Here is a 20,436-nt window from a genome sequence, read left to right on the forward strand (position 1 = left end):
ATCAGGCATTATGTTAAAAAAATGACAATACTGCCAAACAAAATTTACTTCAGTGGTAATTTCAAAGACAGTTTAACATAAGATATGTGCTCCACTTTATAAACAGCGGCATTTATTTGATAGAGAGCATATTAGTGAAATCAGTTGCATGATTTGGTACCTTGCATATTTGGTGCAGGTTCATCACATATAGATTATTCAGAATGGGATGTAGCCTCTTCAAGCCGCGATGACTCGAGGCGGTGACACCCGCTTCATTAGATGGTTGAAACTGAGAGAACAAAGGTTTTTCCTCTTCTCCTCTGTCCTTTCCCTCCCTCTGTTATTTTTCTTTGGAGGGATCAGAAGTTCTTGGAGAGACTGAGGAAGCAAATGCATCTCAAGGGCTTTCCATTCTCATGGAGGTCAAATTAGTGAAACCTTTAATTAGGAACTCTTGTGAGCTGAAGTAGACTTGGAGCCCTGAAGGCCCAATTCAAATATGCATAGCAACCCTTCTCTTCCATTAGAAAAAAAAATTTAAAAATAGACATAATTTAAAAATAAGCCCTCCATTAAACTTTGTTCCCTCCTTGGTGTGAATTGGTATAATCAGCTATTAAGAATAATACGGAATGCTGCCCCATATAACACTGTATTAGAGAAATTTTGAGTGAGGAGAAGGAAAAGCGGAGGCAGGTTTTAGGTTTGAGGGTGGTGGGCCAAGATGGGCCTCAAGGGCAGTAAGTGTTTGGGCAACAGGCACAGTGGGAGGGGTAGGGTTTAGAAAAAGAGCTGAAAGGCTGACAGACTAGTTGGTTGTGAAAATCCATTACTGGGGAGTGTGTGTGTTTCCTTAGTGCCAGAGTCACCGCAGCATGTGCTCGTGGGATCCCAGGCCGCCTGCCCCAGCTCGCCCCAGCTCCCTTGCCATGGCCAGCACGCGCATCTTCCAGTTCTATTATCAGTCTACTTAATGACTCTTGGTCTTAATAAGAGAGACAGAACAGAATAAAAGAGGAGGTGAAAGACACGGTTATGCACATTACATTTTGTATGCTCTTCCTGCATTTTTTATTTAGGTCGGTTTAGTTGCTCAGAATGATCTTTTATGTGAAACTCATGAGGATTGTCTTCCTTTTCTTTATGCAGAATGTTCAGATCAATGGGCTTTGTGGGTTGGGTGTCAGACACTGTGGCAGTGACTGTCCTCTGTGACTTAGGAGTTGAGGGGTGCTTATGGGAGTCCTAATGCCAATGCCTATGGGACCTTTTCTCTATCACTTCAGTCTGACTTTATCTACAAAAGGCCACCAGGAAATGAGGGTCCAGGATACAGCAGAATTGCCACATGAATTCCCTTCCTCAATAGCATCCTGTGATCTCCCTATCTCTCATACTCAAATTTTGTAGTCTACTTTCTCCCTTCCTTCCCAATTATACTGTATCACCTGTGAGCTGGGAAGCAGAAATCCAGAAAGGAGAAAACACAGTCACCTGTGGGCTCTCCCACTCCTGTTCCCAGAGGTGAACAATGACTTTGCCATGTCATATTCAGCTACATTTGAATTGGATCAATTGTTTCCTTCTCCAAACAGTAATCCTTTTTTTAAAAATCATATCCTGTTCTCTTCCCTCTTTTTTATTGCTTATAGTAGTTCAGCTCATAGAATGGTGAGGATCATTTAAAGTTAGGTTTTTCTTTTGCAGGTCTGGGGATGGAACCCAGGGGCATTCAACCTCCAAGCTACACCCTCTGCCCTATATTTTTTTATTCTTTATTTTGAAACTGGGTCTCACTAAGTTGCAGAGGGCCTCACTAAGTAGCTGAGGCTGTCTGCGAACCGCGATCTTCTGGTTTCAGACTCCCGAATGCTAGGATTACAAGCGTGTGCAACCACACCCGGCCCCCTTTAAAGTTAGTTTTCTTTTGAGAAAAGCATGGATCTTTTTAGTACATCCAAAGACCCAACTTCCCTATCAAGTTTGAGTAAAACCCAGAGTAGGAAGAGAAGTGGGAAGGGACTTATTTTAATTTCAGCTTCCCTGTCCATCCACTAAAAGCAACAAAAACAAACCAATAAATGAAAATTTCTGAAGGGTGCTGCACTTAACTTTCTGTATCTGTATGAACAAGGGGAGAGATGGCCTTTTGGTAACTCCCAGGTGGTAGTAATGGAAGGGCCTGTTACAGAGTGGGCTAGGATAAAAGGAAGTAGGTAACCCAGAAACAAACAGGGATCCAGAGGAGTCCCCAGTGAGACTAGGCAGACAGGGCATCCTCAGCTCTACCCAGGATTGAAGGCTCCTTTCTTCTGGAGTTCCCCTCCCGGTTACACCAGGCCCCCTGCTTTGCAGAAGCAGAAACCAGAGTCAGAAATGGCAGCAGAGTCTTTATTCTACTAAAAGTGAAAGTAGAAAGCACAGTTGTGATCCCACCAATGTCTAGAGGAGGTAGATTTCTGGCTTCACACAAACTTGACATGATTTTCTCCATAGGAGCTGTATCCTACGTGATGATTGGGTTTAAGTCAATTCTATACTTTGTGTACATTACAATTAAATATTGTACACACAAGTTTTTTACCCCAATATGATGTTTGAATATAATGCACCAATAAAAAAATTTTTAAAGAGAATTAAATAGATCTTGTGTGTTAACCATTATGCTTTATCACCATGTTTCTTCAAAAAACAATTGTCTTCAGAGTTCACACCTACCGATATAACAAATGGTATTTCTAAATGGGAGGCTGTGGATATTTTATATGTATGTGGTTCAGAAGTTTAGATTTTATGAACAATCTTTTTTCCTAAAATCACTTCTTAATGGTAGTCTAATGATTTAAAATATTAATGTATCTCTGGAAGTCTTCTTTTTTAAAGCAAAAAAAAAAAGAAAGAAAACTTTATGTAAGGAAAAATACTGGCTGTATTATTTGGTTGGTTTCCTTCCTTTCATTGCTCTTTGCTTTTGGAGTTTATATCACATGCAGTCTATGTAATGACATTTTCTTCAGTCATGGGTACTGTACTAATTTTTATTTTTGCATCTCTTTTTAAAAATGTCCAAATCACAATCCAATTTTACATATTTTTCTTTAAAAGAACTCTTGTTTTGTGATTACATAAGAAATAACATCCTCATATTAGGATTCAGATAGTGGTGAAAAATATATGGAAAAATATTTTTTTTATGTAAAAGCCATAATTTTACATCCAAGAGGTAGTGACTCTCAGTATTTTAGAGTCTTTATTTTTTCCATTGTGTAAGTGTGTGCATAGGACAGGCATATTTACATCCTAATTAAGATCATATCATAAAAGACATAATTATGAGACAATTTAAAACTTATCATTTTTTTGAAGTAATTTTTTTTCTTTTGTTTTTCTCTTTTTTTGTGATACTAGGGATTAAATCCAGGGGTATACTACTTCTGAACCACACCCAACCCTGTTTTATTTTTTATTTTGAAGCTGGGTCTTGCTAAGTTACCATATGCTGGCTTTGATCCTGTGCTTTTCCTGCCTCCCAAGTACTGGGATTACAGGCATGTGCAACTATCCCAGGCTTTTATTTTTTAATCTATATTTTAAAATAAATTTATACTGTGTACGTTTGAAGTTTACAGAATAATGCTGTGGGACATATATAGATGATTAATTACTATGATGAAGAGAATTAACATATCTATCATTTACATAACTACTTTTTATGATAAGAGCAGCTAAAATAATATTTAAAATAGATCCCTAATAAAATAGTTTTGTTAACTCATGTTGGACATTAGCTCTCTAGATTTGTTCATCTGAGTTTTTTCTTATATTGTATTCTCTGACCTACATCTCCAATTTCTACCTGCCCTCTACCACCAGTGGTAACCATAATTATACTCTATATGTTTAATTTTGGGGGCTAGGGCACTGAGGATTGTTCCCAAGGGTTCTCTCTCCAAGATACACCTACAACATTTTTTTAAATTTTTGAAATAGAGTCTTGCTAAGTTGCTGAGACTGGTCTCAAACCTGTGATCCTCCTGTCTCATCTTCCCAAGTTCTGAAATTACAGGCATGCATCACACCTAACTTGTTTAACTTTAAAGTATACATAGAAATAAGTGAGATAATATAATGCATTTTTTTCTTTGTCTGACTTATTTTACTTTGCAAAGTGTTTTCCAGGTCCATCTAAGTAACAGGATCGCCTCCATATATATCACAAACATACATACACACATGCCACATTTTCTTTATCTGTTCATCCATCAACAGACACTTGTTTCTGTATCTTTGCTGTCTTGAATATTGTTGCAGTGAACAGGAGCATGCACATGTCTTATGAGGTGGCCGTTTCATCTTTTTGGGTATCCATCCAGAGAAGGACTGCTGAGTCATGTAGTAGTTCTATTTTTTAATTTCCTTAGGAAGCTCAGTACTGTTTGCATAATGGCTGTATCAGTTGCATCCCCATCAACAGTGTTCTAGGGTTCCTTGTGCTACAGGCCCTTGCCAACATTTGTACTCATTCTCACAAGTATGATGTGATATTTCATGTTGGTTTCAGTTCTCATTTCCCTGAAGATTAGTGATGTTGATCCCTCTTTCATGTATATCCTGGCCCTTTTGGAGAGTTATTCAGATCCTTTGTTCAAGCCTATTTTAGTTTTTGTTTTGAAACAGGGTCTTGCTAAGTTGCTGAGGTCCCCACTAAGTTGCTGAGGTTAGTTGCAAACCTGCAATCCTCCTGTCTCAGCCTCCCAAGTACTGGGATTATAGGTGTGCACCACCACAGCCATCTTCTTTATTTTCTAATTAGAATAATTTGTTATTCTGCTCTTGAATTGTAAGAGTTCATTATAACTTTTTAATATTAGCTCCTAATGAGATATGTAGTTTGCAAGTATGTGGAAAACCAATTTTCTCAGTGCTGTTTATTAAAGAAACAATTCTTTTTCCATTGTGTTCTCTTGGTGCCTTGGCCAAAAATCAATTGATTGTATATATTTGGATATATTTCTGGGCTCTTGATTTTATTTCCTTATCCCATCAGTCTATGTTTCTGTTTTTATGCCAGTACTGTATTGTTTTGTAACATTTAGCTTTGTAATATAAAGTTAAATCAAGAAAATGAAAGTTTGTCTTTCATTCTCAGTATTGCTTTGACTATTCAAGGTTCTTTGTGGTTCTATGTGAATTTTAGGATTCATTTTTTAATTTCTGTCCGTAACTACTGGAATTCATTCCGCTCTTTCTTTCCCTTCCTCTCTTTCTCCTTCCCCTTTCTCATTCTTTCATGCTGCAACTGCACCCAGGGCTGAGCATGCACTACATCCCTCCATCCCCAACCACTGGAATAGTGAAGGGATTACATAAAGTCCATGTTGATTTGGGGTTTATCGACATACATATTTTAGGATTGTTTTCTTTATTTCTATGGAGAGTTCCTCTGGGATTTTGATAGAGATTTCATTAAATGTATTTCTTGGTTTGGTATAGACAATTCAACAATGTTATAATTCTTTTTACATGGCAGATTTTCATGTAGGAGAGAAAATTTACAAAATATAAAATGGTACATTTACGTTGATTACTTAGCTTCCTAGATATTAGAAAATAATGCACAAAAATAAAAATTTTGCTTATTTGCCATTTTTTGTTTTGCCTTTTTTTTGCCATTTGTGGTTTGCCATTTATTTTATGTTATTCTCCCCTTCTGGGGGATATGGCTTTATTGGGGCTGGGACAGCTCAGTCATTGGGAATAGACATGCAGCTGTCCTGTTGTCTCTGGTATGAAGAGTAACAGGAGTGCAGGCCATGAAATTCCTCCTGTAAAGTGAGTTGGCAGTGCCATCATATTCTCAGTGACGTTGTTTTTGCCATTTGTCTTTGGCATGTAAGGCGGGTGGCCTTGCCTGTGTGGCTACCTCTTCATGGACACAATAATTCAGGGGCTACTTGTTGAATTCAAATATAAAAATAATATATTTATACTAAAATTGCTATTCACTATTATGCACAGTAAAGAAATGTCTTAGAATGTTCAGTGTTGTATGAAGGGAACATTCAATGCAGTGATGCCTGCACATCAAGGCAAGCCCTTCAAAGCCTTCATCCTTTTTCTCTCAGCATGACCTCAAGGGGTTAGAATATCTTGAAGGAACATCAGCAGAAATTCCCACAGGATCTCAGTCTTGATCTGACCTCAGAATAAAAAATAGGGCTCTTCTCACAAACCTCACTTTATGTTAGTGTTTCATGCATCAAAACTAGCTTCATTGGAGTTCCTAGGTATCAATGATTAATCACAGAACTCATATGCAGATATTTATTTTTTTATTTTTAAGACGAGGTCTGAAGTTACCCAGCCTGGCTTTAAACTTGTGATCTTCATGCCATGACCTCCTGAGTAGCTGGGATTATAGGCATATGCCACCGTGCTGGTCCCACATGCAATTCTTAAAATATTAAAGATCTTTAACCCATTACTAAACTCTGTATAGGTTTTAAACTCATTCTTACTGCAGAGACCTTTAGTTGAATTTTTCGGCCTATTCATTGCAAGTACCCTTTGGAAGATGCATGTGACTTTTCTGAAGCAAATCTCACTTCCATATTAAAGTCACCTCTCTGAACTTTCATCAGCCCTCTTGCAAAGAGTCCATGTGTTAAACCATGGTTCTTAGATTAGAGAATGTTGGCACCTCTGGATGGTTCCTACCCATTTGCTGTAGCATGTACTTAATCATGTCCTTTTCATAGGGCCAAAACTAGGGTAAAGCCAGATAAGTGCCTGGAATTATGTCCAGGTCACACACTTGCAGAGCTACACCCCTGATAGCATGGCCCTCCTTGCTTGCTTGCTGTGCTCTCGTCCTCACCTTGATCTTTCAAAACACTCTCATTCATTCTTTTGCTCTAAACCCCCAGCTCTGGCTTATGAACCTATTAGGTACCCCAATGCCCAGTATTCATTGCTCTGTTATAGGTGTGCTAGAATCTGGGCCCTAAGTGAAAGAATGGAAACAGTTTGTTTTTTTTCTGCTTGATGGGTTATCCAAATGCATTTTGCTATTGATGTGTTTACAGTAATTAAGTGAAGTACAAGATGACACATTTTCCCTCTTTTTTAAAAATATGATTGGCTGTTTTCAGGGTAATTATTTATATATTGTATATTTATGGTAAGGAAGGCAACACAATTAAATGTACTCTCCTTTGACTTGAGGCTTCTATAAGAGAGGTTAAAGAGTTGTTCTTAAATAAACCTTTCATTGCATTCAGTTACAGACCAAATATTTGCAAACATATCCACAGAAATTGAGAGACATGTGTAAGGTGGCCCAGAGGCAGCTGAAAATTAGTCCCCATGAAAATACAGTTTAGAAGTTAGTGTACAATTTTGGAAGATAAAAGAAAGAAGCAGATCATTTTTACTTACCACATTCAAGGAACAACATAATTAACCTTGAACTGTAACCAAATGCGCAGCACATATTTTTTGCAGGTTCAGATGACCTTCTCGTTGGGAATTCATGGAAGCCCTTGACAGGTCTCTCTTGTACTTAGCCTCTTATCTATTCCAGTTTTCTTGATTAGGTTATCTTGAATCATTAGAGGGTTTATTTGTTTTAATAGACACTTATTGGATTCATGAAAAGAGAATTTGGTGGCTAAGAAACAAGAGCTGAATATTATCTGGCTCATTTCACACTTCAGAAGAGTCTCAACCAGCTGAAGAGAAATCCTTTCACAGTTACAAAAGTTTGTTTGGGGACTTCATGTGCTTCCATTTAGAAAGCGAACTGTGGTTAATAATATGAATTTTCTTTTAAGACACTCAGAAAACATTTCCTTTTGGTTACATATGCTGACATTTTCTGTATTGAAGATGTGGGTGAGTAAATGGCCTTTTACATTTCTGCTGCAAGAAGCCTGAGTCATTCTCCTGAAGAATTGTTCATTTACTGACTTGTTCATTCATTAGAGTTCCTAGAGGGGCAGGAGGGTGGGGGCTGCTTACTATTTAGTAGCTTGCATCCACTCATGTGCTCTGCCTTAGGCACATCAAGGAGAACTGTCATGGTGAGAAGAAGGCCCTGCCCACAAAGAACCTATAGCCTTATTCAACAGGGACAAAGTTATCCTTTCTTGGGGATCAGAGTAAGCTGTGAGCTTGTGTTTAATGTTGGTTTATATTTATGATGAGATTATAACAAAAGCTGGAATGTTTGTCACAAACAGAAATAAATTTTAAGTAAAAGACATGAAAAGTGGGAGAAGTTGGATTCATAACCAGTGTCCTGGCCTAGGGCAGATAAGTAATTTTGTGTCCAGTGTTTCAGTACCATGGACAAGAACCCCATTTCTCTTCTAGGCTGCCTCTAGGTCCATCCCTCCGCCCTGCATATCACTTAAGCATAAGGGTTCAGAACTAGGATTCCAGTGCACATCTGACAGATTCCACCCTCAAACTAGGCTGTATTATTATTTTGTAGACCCCCAGGTCATTTGAATATTCTCATCCTTTGTTCTATGAGGTTTGGAGAGTTTTAAACCTCTAAAATTTTTATAAGTGAAATAGATCTTGCCATTCCTCATTTATTTTTAATCCAGAGAGCTTTAAAAACTCCCACATGGAATGAACAATGGCAACACATGTGTGTACTGCACTATGTTATTTCTTTTTAGGATGCAAAGTCCTAGGAAGTGAAGGTGTAAAGTATATACTTTACCACTACCAGGCCACTGTTGGCTATACTGTTTCACTATGAAAGAAAAAGATATCTAGCTTAGAATAAGCGGTATTGACTTTATCATAGTCTTCTTACCACTTCTTGTAAAATGGAAAGAGTGAGGAAGAGAAACAAAGAAAAGATAATTCTTTGTCATAAAACACTTTCAGTAACTCCTAGGACCCATCAGATTAAGGTTAAATTTCTTTGTATGGTATTCTTAATAACTTGGCACCTACCTTTATTTTTAGAATATGCTTTAGCTTCCAACCCACACCCAGAGTTGCTTCTAGCTTGCTGGGTGTAATTATTTTACCTGTTTTTGCATTACTTGATCATGTTATTTTTGTACTGTGCTTTAAATCACTTCCTCTCTCCCACTGAAATCATCTTTACCTCATGAAGTTCAGGTTAGGTGGCATGTTTTCAATAATGACACTACTTCTCAGTTGCTTCATAGTCAAAATTACTCTATTGTCGGTGATCTCCATCAACCCTTTAAGTAAAAAATAAACATGACAGTTAAGTGGCATGATATATATATATATATAGGGAGAGGGAGAGAGCTAGCGTGTGAGCACATGTAAGAGCACGCACCAGCCCATTGCATGGCACGCAGGTGAGGGCTTAGTAGATTATAAACTTAACTTATGTTACTTTGTCATTGTTTTCAACTCATATAATAGGGAAAATTGGATCACCCTATATTTTTCATTATGTTCATGAATTAGAGATGGGGAAACAGACCTTAGAATATTGATAGAATTGCAGCTGGGCATTAGTGCTCCTCTTAAATAATAACTCTGAACTTGAGACTGCAAAAATACTCTTGTGGGCTTTCTATAGATTCTAGTAATTTCACTTCAACCTAATGAGCATCTATAGAGCATCTGCTGTGTGCACGGGCCATAATTTGCTCTGCAAATGCTAAAATAAGTAAGAAACCAGCCTTCCTCTCCCATCAAAAAGCTGACTGTTCTGATAGGGATGCAGATACCCACCTGTAAGTGTCATGGCCATCAAATTATGAAAGAGTATACACAGAATGCTTTAGGGTTCACGCAGGATTGAGCAATCAATTCTCAGAGGAGCTCAGATGAGACCATGCTAGCTGAGCCTTGAAATACAGAATCTCATGGGATCAGAGGTGTAGATAGGAGACATTCCAACCAAGGTGGTAACATGGCAAAATCAAGGAGATGGGATGTACCAAGCTTCTACGGGGACCATGAGCAATATGCAATTGTTGGAGTACAGGGTCAACATGGGAATTGATGAGGGATGAGGTCATGAGGAAAAAATAGGAGTCAACTGTAGTTCTTATTTTTGCCTTTTATTGTGAACTAGAGGTTCCTTCCTTTATGTAACTCTTAACTATCAATTTACTGAAAGATAAACTATGGAGTTACTACTCATCTTCCAAAAAGAATTAGTGTGACATTTTTTAAGTAGTAAGGACTCTTAATACATTTACAACATGATTTGCTTGGCAAATTTAGATTGACATTCAACTTTTCAGGAATATGTGGATTGTAAACACACTGGATCTTGATTGGTAGAGTGTCGCCTCACCTGCATAGTTGGAAAGGATGGTCAGGGCTGTTTTTTTCTACTGAGGGAAATATATTTGTTTAAGAAGCTGATGAGATGGCTAAAATGAGATGTTAATGAAATTATTTGCTTATGCACTGAACGTTCAGGAACTTTTTAACCATTGATAGCAAGGAAGCAGTCTTTGAACTTATATTTCTTCTTTGACTTCTGATATAGAAAGTAAAAGAAATTTCAATCATGAATTTCTTGGCATGATTAACTTGGGCTCCATGTATGTTTTCTATATAAGTTCTAAGGTAGACTTTGAACCTTTAAAAATATTTTATATTGAATTAATTTTTACAGAAATGTTGCGAAAATAATATGGAAAGAATAATTGTATATCTCTCAACTATCTTCTTTTACTGTTGACATCTCATAGCACCATAGTCCAATTATTGGCATAAATGTAATTATTAAAACTAGGAAATTAACATTGTTTTGATACTGTTAACTAAATTATAACCATATTCTAATTTTTACAGTTTTTCTACTAATGTCCAGTGTATGTGCACGTGCCAAGGTCCTATCCAAAAAACACATTGCATCTAGTTATTAATCTTTCATACTTTTTTTCAGTCTGGAGTTATTTCTAATTTCCTTTTATTTTATAACCCTGCCACTTTTGAAAGGTACTCAATGATTATTTTGTCAAACCCCTTTGGATTTGGGTTTGTCTGAAGTTTTCTCATGATTTTATTGAGGTGATATGTTTTGGGCAAGACCACCTCAGATATGATACTGTGTCATTTGCAGTGCATCTTAGCACAGTGATTATGGTGCCATTATATCATCACTAGTGATGTTGATCTTGACCAGTTGTTTAAGGTGGTTTATTTTTTTGTATTTTTTACCCTAATTTCCAATTATAATCTGCTACTTATTCCAGATAGCAAGGTAACAGAACATACAAAGTGGAACTGAAGGAGAACTAAGAGACCACCTTTTGTGAACTCCTCCTTTTATGGTTAAGTACATAGAATCATAGTCACTTATTCAAAGGTTATCCAGTTATTCATGACAGAGCAGGAACTTAGCAGTCAGGTTTCAGGGCTCCTAGATTAATACTCTGTGTACTTTTTAGCCATGCTCAAATACTTATAACTCTCTTAGTCTCAGTTTTAAAGTCTAGCTAAATTGATTATATAAATATTCAGCCATCCTCTAGTCAAAACTTACAACCAAACTAAAAGAGAAACCACAGAACAGTATATAGTTTATAGTTCATGGTGCCCACTCACAGACCCGGCCAAGGCTGGGAATCAGATGATTACTATATCAGTATTTCTGAAATGAAAATAATTCTCCTGGAATGCTCCACATAACACATAGGGAACAACAACAAAAAACCTACTTGAGATTTTTAACAGAAAAAGGAGATTTGTTTATTAATAATTCATGAGTTCCCATTGAACATGCACGACAGAAACAGTGCTATTCAATAGAGAATACTGTCATCTGTCACTGTTTTATTTGACATTTACACTTTTTTTTTTGCCTGATACTGCAAAACTTTTTTGGATGGCATGCAAAAATTATATAAATGAAAAAATTCTGACATGGGGACCCTTTCTCTTTTCTGTGATGGGTTTACTCACAATTTACACACATGTGTATTCATGCAACAGCGTGGCTCCTTCTCACACATGCATTAGCCCTCAAACAAGCTAATAAGAGACCCTATTGAGAAAACAGAGATAAGCATCCCAAATGGGCTGCTGGCAGGATCACGTGAAATAAAAGATGGTAGGTGAGACGGTAAGTGAAGTGGAAGAATAGATGTCCTGAAGATAAGCACACAAATATGGGGAGTGAGTGAGTGAGTCAGAGCGAGGAGAAAGCAAATCATGGCTGCTGTGAAGAAAACTGACAAAAAAATCCATTGCCATTTCAGATACAAAATAAATATTTATAAGCGGCATCACAGGAGCTCTGCTAGTGGGGGTACTGCATTTGGTACAGGAGCAAGGCAGAGTCAGGCACACCTTACGATTTTGTGCTATGGAAAGACTCCACAATCTTTCTGCTCTGTAGGTTAGTTATTATTTATAAAAATCACAGAACCAGCTGATACATTCATAAGCTAATTATTGAAGCAGCTGGGTACACATGGTGCAATATGTCCAAGGCTGTGAAGTATCACAGATTTCTTAGGGCCTGCTGCTGTGGGGGTGTGCCGTTGAAGGCTCCATCCCTTAATCTGATCAGCCAAGCAAACACTTTGTGGGGAAACGAGATTAATAACCCTCTAAATACCATGAATGTGCTTCATCTTCAAAACCGGGTTCCCTTAAACATGCTATTAGCTCAGCTCCATCAGGGATTTGAGAAGTTCTCTGGTGCCCTAAGAACAGGGTCTTGTTGGCTCCTTCCCTATGCCAGAAATTAATTTGGTTTGCTTATGTCTGCACACATGATCACACTTGTGTCTAATCCGCTCCCTAATAGCTTCAAGGTCAAGACCTTGCATGTCAGTGGGCAAATTGAGCACCACACTTCTTAAAGACTGACGGCAGGCAGCGTGCAGTCCATAACGAGGCCGGCAGTGTTGTTCTAAGTGATCGTAATGAGTGCAGATTATAACAGTGCATATAAATCAAATGTGGCAATGAATGTTGTGCGAGACATTCCAAGTGTCATAAGTGGAGATACCACTCAGCTGTCACCTGTCTCCTTTCAAGCTGCGGCTTCCCACAATGCAATTCACCCCTCAAGCGAACAGCAGGTGCTGTCTTCCTTAAGGTCTGGCTATCTCAGGACTTTATTTTTTTAACAGATGTAGGTTTTTGTTTTTATTTTCTGTTCAATGATTGGTCTCCATGCTCTCGCCTCCCCTGGGAGATGTTAAACATACCTGTTTGAAACATTTGAAAGAGTTCAGTTGGAGACTTATTCAGATCTATGAAAAGACAGAGAAATAGGAGCTTATTTTTTTCCACAGATGGTTTATTTTCCATTTCAAAATTCTTTCCTTTGTATGAAGAAGCCCTTGAGGAAACACCATGGGACCAAGGGATTTTTTTTTTAAAGAAATATAGTTTATCTTCTGGTAGGGATAAAAAAATTATCTTCACTTCTTATATCCATGGCACCTTAAAAATTAACCATTACCTGTCTCTTAATGAAAAAAATTTTAAGAGTCTATGAAAGTGCTCAGAAATTTTTTTTTTCAAGCAAAGGGTAAGATATCTTGTTTTCATTCTTCCTAACCCTCTAACTCTCCCAAGCTCCCAGTTTATTGCAAGAAAAGATCAGGTCTGCGCAAATGTGGCCTCTCACTTGTAAAAACAAGGCAGTGTTGTGTTACAGATTAGTTTATAAATCCCCAGTGGCTTCACAGTTCAGTGCCTACAGCTGCTGCAGATGGGCCTGGGTTTTTGTCTCTTCGCGGTGCTGCAGCCGGCAGTTGAAGGAGAAAATGGAATGATCAGGTTATTAACATGGAGGCCGCGAGGAAGAGGCTGCACAATGAGAACAGCTGGTGTTGCTGTCTTGGCTGGTGCAGCGGAGATAATCAAATCTTGCCTTTTTTTGGGTAAAGGCAGAAGACACAGTGGAGAGTTAGACAAACAACAGCTTATGATATTATATGGGGTTTTTATGATGCGTGTCAGGAACTTTCATTGGTGTGCAAGTTATGATATAGAATTTGTTGAGGTTTGGGATTTATTTTTCACAAAATCGATTGTGTTGGTTTATGCACCTGTTTAGAAAAAATTTTTTTCTTCTTATTCAAAAAGCATGACGTGGGACAGTTCTTGTTTTTTAAAATTAGCGATGTAGCTTAGAAATGATGGGTAGAAAGCTACTGGGTAAAATATTTTGACATGAGTCAGTGAGCGATGTTGACAGCATCCCCTGTATTATTTTCATATAATCCATCATTATTTGCATTACATTTTCTTTCTCATGCAGTTGCGAGAGAGAGAACATCCGGATACCAGAGTTGGGAGGCAGACATTTGCAGGTGTGACCCAGCCGAATGGCTACCTTCCTGCAGGTGCAGCCCTGGTGGAAGGTGACGGTCAAGAGGGCCTAGAGCCCCAGGCATTCAGAGATTGAGAGAATGTACATTTTGTTTTCTTTTGAAGTAATGCTATTGTTTCTATCATACCGAGTTCCTAATGATCTTAAGTGTTTTCTCCCTAGAAAATTTAATGCTATTTACACTAGACTTTTTTTTTCTTTCTTCCGCTTTGTTATCTCATAGATATTTATTTATCTTTACTTTTAGATCAGAATACTAGCTAGATGGGTAATTCATACAAACTGTAGCTGACCAATATAACTTACTTTTTCCTAAGAACTGAATAACTGTAATCTTCAATAACTAAAAAGTTTTTTGGTTTTTTTTTTTTTTTTTTTTTGTACTGGGGAATTGAACCTAGGGGCATTCTAGCTCTGAGCTATACTCTCAGCCCTATTTTTATTTTTATTGGGAAGCAGGGTCTTGCTAAGTTGCTGAGATCCTTCCTAAATGTGAAGACTGGCATCAATCCCACAATCCTTCTTTCGCAACCTTCCAAATACTGAGATTACAGGCGTGTACCACCATGCTTGGCTTTCTTTGTTTAATAAAAAAATCTGAAATAAAGAATATATAGGGGATATGTAATCGAGAATATAATTAAGACTGTATAGAGGAAGGATGATGAACGACAAGGGTGAGATTCTTGGCCATTGGCATAAGCACCTGTGTGGTCACTGGTTGGTTTTTACAGTCAGACTGTTTCAGAACCTCTCCAGGTTGGTGGGAACGGTTTTGACAGAAAAATGTGAAGAAGCCTGAGGGCAGGTGACTCAAGTTCAGGCCCCGCTCATCTGCTCTGCACTCAGCAGGCTAACTCAGGTGACCTCCTCTCTCTAGGGCTGGCTCTGCGAACTGCTCCGCTGGAAGGAAAACCCAAGCCCAGAAAACCGCACCCTCTGGGAGAACCTCTGTACTATCCGCCGCTTCCTGAACCTCCCCCAGCATGAGAGGGATGTGATCTACGAGGAGGAATCCAGGCACCACCACAGTGAGCGCATGCAGCATGTGGTCCAGCTCCCACCTGAGCCAGTGCAGGTCAGCTCCCCCACCCCCGCCTGAGCTGATGCCTAGGTCAAAGGCTCACAGGGCAGCAACTCCCAAGGACAGAGAAGCCTGTTGTCACAGTGGGCTGTGTGTGTGTGTGTGTGTGTGTGTGTGTGTGTGTGTGTGTGTGTGCACGCACGCGCGTGTGCATGTACCTACATAGAGAAAAATGACTGAGCTATCCAGTGCCACAGATAGCTCCTTCCCCTAGAATGGGTTGCTCGTGAGGCTGTGACACCAGAGCTCTGGTGGAGAAATAAATCTCCCAATCAGAACTCATACTCCTTATTAGAAGAAAAAACTGAAGTAGTTTTCTCATCCAAAATTGCTCAAGGAACATTTGATTAGGAATGAAAAAGCAATAGTCACGTGATCTGAGGAGTATCTTTGAGCCGAGAGGACTCTTTGGGAGAAGTTGTGACAGTTTTCAGGTGAAGGTCTCTGGCTCGGCTCCCTCTTGTAGGAATCTGCCTTCATTTGGGTGGTGTGCTTTGTTGGCTTCATTTTGCTCTCATTGAAACAAACAATACTGCTTTCTGAAAGAAACCGAGTGTACCAACGCTCTCTGTAATCTGCAATCAGTCACTTTCAGGAAGCAGTAACCAGGGCTTCCATGGCAAGCCTCCCTAGAGTTTTGCCCGTGAGTTGGCTCAGTCCCGTGCCCAGTGACATCAGTCCTAGCTGCCACCACAGAGGACCCTGTCCGGTCTCTCTCTGAACCTCCCTCTGTGTAGAAGAGGACGGGTGAGGCAAGAGTACACGTGTGCGGAGAGTGGAGGGAGGGTGAGGTAAGATTTGGAGAGGCAGTGAGGATGTGTTGGAATACACCCCAGGGTTTCTATGTTTCCTTTGCCTCCGCTTCACCTTCATGCCTGGGGAAGAAGCGGGTAGTTAAAGAGATCCATCAGGTTACTTTTCATCCAAATATTGATATTTCAGTCAGTGGTTTCTTGACACCATTGGTTAGTTTCAAAGGTCAAACTCACCAAGTGAACTGCCCAAACTGTCGTAGTCATGGATCCTTCCATGTGTCTACGCGGACCCAGGGTGGGCAGGTGATATGGGCGCAGAGTTAGTGGGTGGCAGAGCCACCAGGTTCATCTCTAGGACCTAGCCTCCTCCCGGCTGGGGCCTCATCTCAGCACCAGGGCACCGCCCTACAGATACGATACACGGAGTCACACAAAACAGTGGTTTTCTGACCTTGAGGTTTTATTCCTTAAAGTGAAAGAGGGATCCAATATAGATTTGCTAATCTTTCATTTTAGAAAGTACATTTATTTTAAAAAGCCAAAGGAAGCTCCCATTTGTTATGGGTATTATTTAATAAAATATAATATTCCTAAGTATCAAACAAATTAATGGAATAACCTTAGACAAAAGACCATACAAACTATATAAATTTGACCATGTGTAAAATTCACTGTCATCTCTCACCCCCCCCCCCGCTTTTTTTCCTCATTTTGATGTAAAATGCCCAGACCTCTGTCTTGAACCAACACAAGGCCAAAGCCTGCCTTTGGGAAACTATTAATGTTGCATAGACTTCCTATTCAGGGTTCATACAAGTTCAATGCAGGAAGGAGAACAGGCCTGTTTCAATCATACTACTATGATGAAGAGGGAAAGTTGGAGAAATTTGAAATAAAATGTGAAGATGCATTCTGTAATGATCAGGGACCCCTTCATCTGGATAATGCTTCTTGTCCAGAAACTATTATCTATGTGCGCCCATATTTGAATAGCTAAAAGGATATTTAGCTTAATGTTTTGTCTTACAATTGACCAGTTTGAATGAAGTAAATATTATTAGAAGACATCAAATTTCTTGGTGGGTTTTATTATCTGTTATGTTAGTGTGTCAGAGCCAGAGTGTGTTGACTGTCTCTAATGGCTGAGCAAGAATCAGTCTGTAATTTTCCCCTTTAGTTTTCAACACTTTGCGGCTATAAACTTCTGCTATCACTAAGAGAAATTCACTTATTCTGTAAAATCGTGTTTGTATAACTTGGGTTTTAGCTAAAGCATTTGTACGTAAGGCAATTGATTTTCTCTTCTTTGAGTTTGCCCTTGTCACTGAACTTGATCTCATCACCACCATGACACCTTTCAGTGCAGTCTATTTTTGTCTATATTGTACCTGTCCCTGAGTGACACAGCTTTGCTGAATTTATGTTTGTCAACAAAATACAAAGCTGGGAATTAATTATTTGTTGCAGACATAATACGGGAATGAGGAAACATAACTGGAACCAGAATTCCAGAATTCCTAAGACCAAAGACCACCACTGGCGCAGCCCCTGTGAATCAGACAGGGCTGTACCGGAAAAGATACCACACCCCTAAAAATGCCTGTAGTTTTTCAAGAGCCAAACTACTTGCCTCGTGTTGGAATCCACTTATGCCCTTATATCAGCTACAATTTTAGAGAAATAAATGATGTGTTTTAGGAATTTTAAATTTCATATGTTGGATAATACTAGTTTGGCGATGTTGCATTTTGTCTAGTTAGAAAATGCGCCATCACTGAAATGTTAAGAAGAATAAAATTGGTAGTGATGAAAAGCATCTTATGTTATGCAGGATTATAAAATACAGAGAAGCCCTCCCTACAGTGCTTATGGAAAAGTGCAGTTGTCATTTCTCTGGGTAATTCGGGCACACTAGTCCTTGGTTTTCACTAAATGGTGAAAATATGGGGTGGTGATCTTTGTGCCCAAGGACTCACCAGATTAATCTGTTGAATTGGGACCCCTCTGATGTACCAGACCACAGAGGGAGCTTCGAGTACCTTTTTCACTTGGTACTTTCTGGGCTGGTTTTGAACCTCTTAGAGTCACAGACTCTTCACACAGAAGAGAGGACGTTTTTATTGCTGATTATGTGCAAATAGAATTCACAAGTGGGCAGTCTTATAGTGCCTGAAGATAAGTTTCTTTTAAGTCCATAAGGATTTAAAAATGTAGCAAAGCCAGGCATGGAGGTACATGCCTGTAATCCCAGTAGTTGGGAGGCTGAGACAAGAGGATTGCAGGTTTGAGGACAGCCTCAGCAACATAGTGAAACTCTCAGTAACCTAGCAAGATCCTGTTTAAAAGCAAAAAAAAAAAATATAAAAGAGCTGATGATGTAGCTCAGAGGTAGAACAACCCTGGGTCCAATCTACTGTACTACAGGGGGAGGGGGAAAATGTAGCCAGGTGTGGTAGCACTCGCCTGTAATCCCAGTACTTGGGAGGTGGAGACAGGAAAGTTGCAGATTCAAGGCTAGCCTTAGCAACTTAATGAGACCCTCAGGAACTTAGTTAGACCCTGTTTCAAAATAAAAAATAAAATAAAGCTGGGGGAATAGCTTGGAGGTAGAATGCCTCTGGGTTCAGTCCCTAATTCTCCCCCACCCCTCAAAAAAAAAAAAAGTAAGCCCACATTTAAAAGTCAGGAGATTTCACAGTAAGACTGATCAGAAAATCTGACGCAGGCTCCTATGGCTGAAGCTCCTCTTCTCATAGGACACCACTCAACCATCCTGCTGCTGAGAGCGCCATCACACACCTTCTGGGCTGATGCCCAGACAGCTCGTCTACTTCATGAGGGCTTTGCCTCCTCATGTCACTTGGCCTCTGTAAAGTCACCGGGCCCCATGACTCCATCTTCATATCCAAAGTTACCATGCCAAAACCACAAGTGCCTTCCCCCGGCCCTGATTCCTTTGATAGTAGCTGTTACACAGCATTTCCCGTTTATAATCCTGATACCTAACATAATCCTTTGCATACTTACCAATACATACACATTTGGTGAAGTCTCACTGCAGAGATGAAGCACGACTGCAGTTGAGACCACGCTGGGCTTCAGCCACTCAGAGGCATCGTGAGCCCCTGAGTCTTGGCCTGAAGGAGTCAGCCGTCCGAAAGGCTGAAGTGGCTTCTCCTGGGGAAATCAGTCCAGGGATGTGTAGCTTTCACATTGGCTTCTCTAGGTATTCAAAATCTCTTCAGAAGCCCTGTTTAAGTATCGTTGAGAAATATCTCTTTTTCTGGGCTCTGAACATACTTTGTAAGCTGAATCCATTCATACCAGGGATCCACAGTGAAGGCACTCTCACTGCTAGGAAGTGAAAATTATTTCTTTGGAGCATAAAAGTCTTAAATTTCCGATGGCTTGTGGTCCTCCAGAGAGATACAGATGTTCATTATGTCTCTGGTATTAAAATTGTATGAAGAGGAGAGATGCTTAGGAAAAGAATGCCTAAAGATCCTCCTTGGGGGGCATCATAATGGCCAGTGGGTATTGAAAAATACTAATCTACATCATGTTTCTAGTCCAAGTGGAGAAAATAAAATCAATAGAGGTGAGAAGTGATACAGCAAATAGACCTGCAACCAAAACATTATAAAAAATTGTTTTTTTGTTTGTTTTTGCTCTGAAAGATTAGGGACAAAATTATTTCTTATGGTTGTAGCCATTTCCTTCCTGTTGGTTATTATGACCCGAGACCCTGTAGTGAAAGGATCTCCTCATCTTAGTATCAAAACTAGCTAGGTCAGGGTATTCATTATTACCAACTTCATTTTACAACTGGAAAAACCAGAGCAGTACTTGGACATTGCCTGAAGCCAGGATCACCAGCTGAATGAAAACAGGCATTTTTGGCATCCAGGCCAGTCTTTCCTCCAGCCATACTTCTCACCGAAAGCTGTAGACAAGAAAGAAGACCTCTTGAACTCCAACTAGGTCTCCGAGTGGGAGCATTTGAAAAATCGTTTGTGTGAGTGTAGTTTTGCTTTTATGGCTTTATTGTATTTTCCACCGCAGATTTCCATGGGTTATTTTGTAAGCGTGGGAATCCTGAGCTTGCTGCTGTGAGGTTTCATGATGAGTTCTTGTTTTCTAATGTCATGTCCTACATTCAGTAGGAATGTGAGACCTGGCTAGTGACAGCCAGAAACCAGTGTAATACCTTGACTCTTTGGAATTGCTGCTCAACAGTGATTTCCAACCAGAGGCTATTTTGTCTACCGTGGGATATGTTGAAGTTTCTGGAAACATTTTCAGGC

At 39.4% G+C, this 20,436-nt stretch overlaps 1 protein-coding gene across 2 annotated transcripts in view; it reads left to right on the forward strand.

Moving 5' to 3' along the window:
- SATB2 (SATB homeobox 2) overlaps window positions 1-20,436 on the forward strand; it is a gene marked incomplete at its 5' end in the record, with an annotated part of 179,088 nt that overhangs the window by 130,455 nt on the left and 28,197 nt on the right. For both annotated transcript variants that reach the window (XM_080719979.1, XM_080719978.1), the window contains one exon: window positions 15,174-15,371. In XM_080719979.1, coding sequence (XP_080576105.1) covers window positions 15,174-15,371 — 198 coding nt within the window. The remainder of the gene's footprint in view (window positions 1-15,173; window positions 15,372-20,436) is intronic.

This window comes from Muscardinus avellanarius (assembly GCF_963383645.1).
Source record: "Muscardinus avellanarius genome assembly, chromosome: 2".
Taxonomy (NCBI): domain Eukaryota; kingdom Metazoa; phylum Chordata; class Mammalia; order Rodentia; family Gliridae; genus Muscardinus; species Muscardinus avellanarius.